Source organism: Octopus bimaculoides, chromosome 3 (genome assembly GCF_001194135.2).
Source record: "Octopus bimaculoides isolate UCB-OBI-ISO-001 chromosome 3, ASM119413v2, whole genome shotgun sequence".
NCBI lineage: Eukaryota > Metazoa > Mollusca > Cephalopoda > Octopoda > Octopodidae > Octopus > Octopus bimaculoides.
Window position 1 is genome coordinate 106189360 of NC_068983.1, and position 5662 is coordinate 106195021.

Consider the following 5662-nt stretch of genomic DNA (forward strand, 5'->3'; position numbering starts at 1 on the left):
CCATGAGACATCCTATCCAGTACTTTAACAATCCTGCCAAACCACTCAGCTTTCTTTTTCATTTTTTTCTTGTTTCAGTCATTAGACTGTGGCCATGCTGGGGAACCACCTTGAAGAATTTTAGTTGAATGAATCAACCCTAGTATTTATTGTTTTTTTTTTTTTGTAAAGCATGGTTCTTATTTTATTGGTCTCATTTACTGAACCACTAAGATACAGGGATGTAGACACACTAACACTGGTTGTCAAATGTTGGTGGGGGGCAAACACATACACAAAGATACACACATACACACACACGGTGGGCTTTTTCAGTTTTCGTCTACCAAATCAACTTACAAGATTTTGGTCAGCCCAAAGCTATAGTTGAAGACACTTGCCCAAGGTGCCACACAGTGAGACTGAACTCGGAACCATGCAGTTGGGAAGCAAGTATCTTACCACACAGTCAGGCCTGAAAAAGTTTTATTATATAAAAAGACGAGTATTAAGAGTGTTTTAAAATAGAGAAGATGACAACAGGGATTGGTGCAGTCTTCTGACTTTACAGTTCCTACAGTCTTCTGACTTCCCAGTTCCTATAGAACCATCCAACTCATGCCAGCATGGAAAATGGACATTAAATGATGATGATGATATATGTGCATGTATTGGACTTTGCAGAGCATTAAAAACAATCTAGTTTTCTAAAAATCCTAGCATTTTCCTACTCACCTCAAAAGCTTGGTCACATTGGTTGAAAATGTCTAATACATAGTATCTGAGATGCAAATGGAATAACAGAAAACTGAGACAAAGACTTTAAGCTTTTAACATTTAAACTGGCTCAAATATTCCACCTATTTTATGTTTAAACCAGCCAGATCCAGCCTCTCACACCTACCTAACAATTTCATTCTAAAAATAAACAATAATATCATCGAAATCTTGAGGTCATGAGATAATGCATAATTAATTCAAAACAATGTGAATAAATGAGCATTTCACTTGACAGAGTAATCTGAGTGCCAGAAGGTTAAGTGTGGAACTGTTCATATATCTAATGCCAGTTAGATGTTTTACATAACAGTTTGGTTAGGATAACATTTTCAGAATTATCCAAGCCAACTTTGTAAAGAAATTAATCCAAGATGTGGAGAAAAAAAGCCAACAACACACACACACACACACACACACACACAGACAGACAGACAGACAGAGAGAAAAAACAGTCTAGAATGAAAGCTGCAATTGACTGACATCAAAATTTAATGCTATGCCAGTATTCTCTTAAGTAGGTGAAAATCAAACAACTACATCCTGTTGTATGTAGGTCAACAACATCTTAGTTTTTCAAGTATAGCAACAAATATAACAACTGTATATAGATTTAGAATAAATGAATGTAGTTGTCAAATTAAAACCAACTTCTCTTTTATTATTTGCTTGTTTTAGTCATTGGACTGCTACCATGCTGGGGCACTGCTTTGAAGGATTTAGTCAGATTGAGTCCAGTACTTGTTTTTAAAGTCTCATAGCTATTCAATCGGTCTCTTTTGTCCAACCAACACTGGTTAACAAGCTATGGTAGGGGACAAACACAACATAAACACAAAGAAAAACACATACATATATACATGAACACACACACACACATGCACCGCACACACATAACAGGCTTCTTTCAATTTCTGTCTACCACATCTACTCACAAGATTTTGGTTGGCCTAGGGCTATAGTACAAGACACTTTCCCAAGGTGCCACACAGTGGGACTGAACCGAAGACCACATCGTTGGGAAGAAAACTTTTTACCTACAAATCCACACATACACCATTTTAACAATTCAAATGGAGAAACAAGTTATTCCATTCAACATTTGTTCCTTCATTCAAAATCCATTTTTCCATATTAAGGGGGTTTTTGGGGGCCACATAACTGAATACAGTTACAGCACTAACAGTTACTAGCACCATCACCTTTAGTATACACAAACTAGTGAGGGAATCTCAGTGTGTTTGCCTGACCTACAGGAGGTGGTGGCCAAGTTCCCCTTAAACCACACACCACTACCAACTGTAGCACCAGTATCAGCACCACCATCATTTTACATCAACTTTTCCATGCTGGCAGGGGTTGGATGAGTTTTCTGAGGCAGTGTTTTATGGCCAGATGCCCTTCCTGTTACCAACCCTTTAGTCACCCTTTATTCTTTTATAACATGCAGGGATGCAGTGTTCCTATTCTAAAACTGAATTACATCATCTTAAAGGAAAAGAAGGACACACTGAATAATATAGTCCTGGATATATTGTTTGAATATAAGATGAGATCGTCATGGATGGAATACTTTGATTATAGGATTCCTTGATCAGAGCTTACGAGATGTTAAATATCAATCATGACCATTATATATTCTTTTTGCAAAAAATTAATATTCTACAGTGATTCAGAAAGAATTTCTTTATCACTGTAGAATTCTATTTTCTTTTTGTTCCATTGACATAGCAATACTCTCGTCTATGAATTTTCTATTGTTGTATTACTCTCATCTAAACCAACTTGAAGTACCCCACCTTACTTTCCTATCCTATTGACATTTGCTACTCCAGGCATTAATTCAGTGGCATAACCAGGTTCTAAAGTTAGGTGAAACAGGCATAAAAACATTAAAAAAACAGTCGTCTCATAACAAATAATTTCAAACTCATTATACACTTTAAATTTATGTTTAAAATCAACAAAACCAAAACACAAAGAAAATACAGTTTTAAAACAAGTGTATAATTGTTATTTTGTAATTAAAACCAAAATATGATTTTAAAAATAGTTCATAAATTTCAAAGCATAATAAAAAAAATCATTAATTTTAAATATAAAATATAACTGTAATAAATATGAAAAATGTACGAAGGAATTACAACAGGCTCTTCTGTCTAGGTTTCATTTAGCAAAGTTATCTCTTATTTTATTATAAGACCATTCAGCAGCAAAGCTAACTTGAATAATTTACTCTTGTTCATTGTGGAGTTATATTTTTAAATAATTAAAATGTCATTCTGTAACTGTACTCATTTTTGGAAAGTTAAAACAACCAGTCCAAGAGTGTAGTGGGTGCTTTTTATGTGCTACCAGCACAGGAGCCAGTCAGACGGGCCTGGCATTGATCATGTTCAGATAGTGCTTTTTATGTGCCACTGGCATAGGAGCCAGTCAGGTATCAACCATGTTTGGATGGTGCTTTTTACATGCTACCTGAACGGGAGCCAGTCAGGGGACACTGGTCACAGCTATGATATTGGTTTTACTTGACTCAACAGGTCTTCTCAAGCATATCATATCGCCTGATGCATCAAGGGTACTCTTAACTGGGCTGGACATGCATGGCTGCGATCTCACTTTAGTTGCCAGGTATTCTCAATCATAGTATATCTCCAAAGGTCTTGGTCTCCTGTCATTGCCTTTGTGAGGCCCAATGTTCGAAGGTCATGCTTCACCACCTTGTCCCATGTTTTCCTGGGTCTACCTCTTCCACAGGTTCCTTCCATAGTTAGGGAGTGGCATTTCCTCACACAGCTGTCATCATCCATATGTAACACATGACCATACCAACACAGACGTCTCTCTTGCACACCACATTCGATGCTTCTGATGCCCAACATTTCTCTCAGGGTAATCACACTCTGTCGTGTATGCACACTGACATTACACATCCAGCAGATCATACTAGCTTCATTTCTTTCAAGCCTACACATGTCCTCAGCATCATGGCCCATGTTTTACTGCTGTGAAGCATGGCAGTTCACACACATGCATCATACAATCTACCTTTCATCCTGAGTGAGAGGCCCTTAGTTGCCAGCAGAAGTAGGAGCTCCCTGAACTTTACCCAGGCTATTCCTGTTCTAGCCACTACACTCTCAAAGCACCCTCCCCCACTACAGACTTGGTTGCCTAGGTAGCAGAAGTTATCAACTACTTCTAGTTTTTCCCCCCTGGCATGTGATGGAATCTGTCTTCTGTACATCTTCAATGTTTATTGCCCCTGTGCAACTGCCACACAAAAACTATCTTTCTGATTAACCTTCCTTTGACATTGCTACACCTTTTATGTGTCCATAACTTACACTGGGTACATCGTATGGAGTTTCTACCCATGCCTTTTCTACAGATTGAGCAGAGCCATCTACCTGAAGGGGTTTGTGATTTGACAGTCTTCCTACTTACTTAGGTTTTTGCTAGGTTAACCCTGAGGCCTTTTGATTCTAGACCTTGCTTCCACACTCTAAACTTTGTCTCCAGTTCTGGCAGTGACTCGGCTATTAGAGCAAGGTCATCAGCATAGAGGAGCTCCCAAGGGCAACCTGTCCTGAATTTCTGTTATTGCCTGGAGGACGATAATGACTAAGAGGGGGCTGAGGACTGATCCTTGGTGAACCTTCCCAGTCACAGAACCAGATTATCCAATATGTCCTTCCTTTCTAAGATAATTGGGTGCAATTTGAGGAAGATTTAGTTGCTACTTGTAGCAGGTCAAGTGACCCCTAAGAGGCTTCTACATTGGCTCAAATCTTATTTAGTCATTCCTGTCCATCAGTTAAGGTAGGCATGAGAAGAATATTGGTACTAAACTGTAAAATTTTCAGACAAATACAATGAAAAAAATTTAATTATATTTACCGATAACATGGACATTTTTTCTATCTGCGTTGATCATCAGTTTTTTCTGCATTTTGCTGACACCATCTTTTGGGTAAAGTACCATCACACCGAGTGATCCATTACCTTAAAGAATTTATCAGAGTTATTTAAGCAACTGTTCAAGACTTGAGTAGTTTAATGTACAAATAACAATTCTTTATACTAAAGGCAAAAGACCTGAAATTTTGGGCAAGGAGGGTGCTAATCGATTATGTCTACCCCAGTACTCAGATGACACTTATTTCATTGACCCTGAAAAAATGAAAAGCAAAGTTGATCTTGGCAGAATTTGAACTCAGAATATAAAGACATGTAATGGAATGCTAACAATTCTACAGGTTTGCTGCCTTACAAATAGTGATAATCATTATCATCATCATTTAACATCCGTTGTTCATGCTCGCATGTGTTGAACGGTTTGACCAGAGCTGGTAAGCTGAGACTCCAGTCTGATTTGGCATGGTTTCTATGGCTGGATGCCCTTCCTAACACCAACCACTTCAAGAGTGTAACAGATGCTTTTACATGCCACCGTCATGGGTGCCAGTTGCACGGCACCAGTATCTGCTGCAACTATGGTTTCATTTGGCTTGATGGGTCTTCTCAAGCACAGCATATTGCCAAAGTTCTCAGTCATTTGTCATATGATAATAATAATACTAATAGTAATAATAATAATGATAATGATAATAATAATAATAATGATAATAATAATGGTTCAAATTTTTTCACAAGGGCAGCAATTTTGGGGGAGGAGATGAGTTGATTACATTGACCCTGGTGTCCAACTGGTACTTATTTTATTGACCCCGAAAGGATGAAAGGCAAAGTCGACCTTGGCAGAATTTGAACTCAGAACACAACGACGGGTGAAATACTGTTAAGCATTTTGTCTAGTGCACTAATGATTCTGCCAGCTTGCCACTTTAATATAATAATAATAATAATAATAATAATAATAATAATAATAATAATAATAATA

At 37.7% G+C, this 5662-nt stretch overlaps 1 protein-coding gene across 3 annotated transcripts in view; it reads right to left on the reverse strand.

Annotated features, from left to right (window-relative positions):
* Window positions 1-5662, reverse strand: part of LOC106879896 (threonine synthase-like 1) — an 89534-nt gene that overhangs the window by 23903 nt on the left and 59969 nt on the right. For all 3 annotated transcript variants that reach the window (XM_014929641.2, XM_052966431.1, XM_014929640.2), the window contains exon 6: window positions 4660-4764. In XM_014929641.2, coding sequence (XP_014785127.1) covers window positions 4660-4764 — 105 coding nt within the window. The remainder of the gene's footprint in view (window positions 1-4659; window positions 4765-5662) is intronic.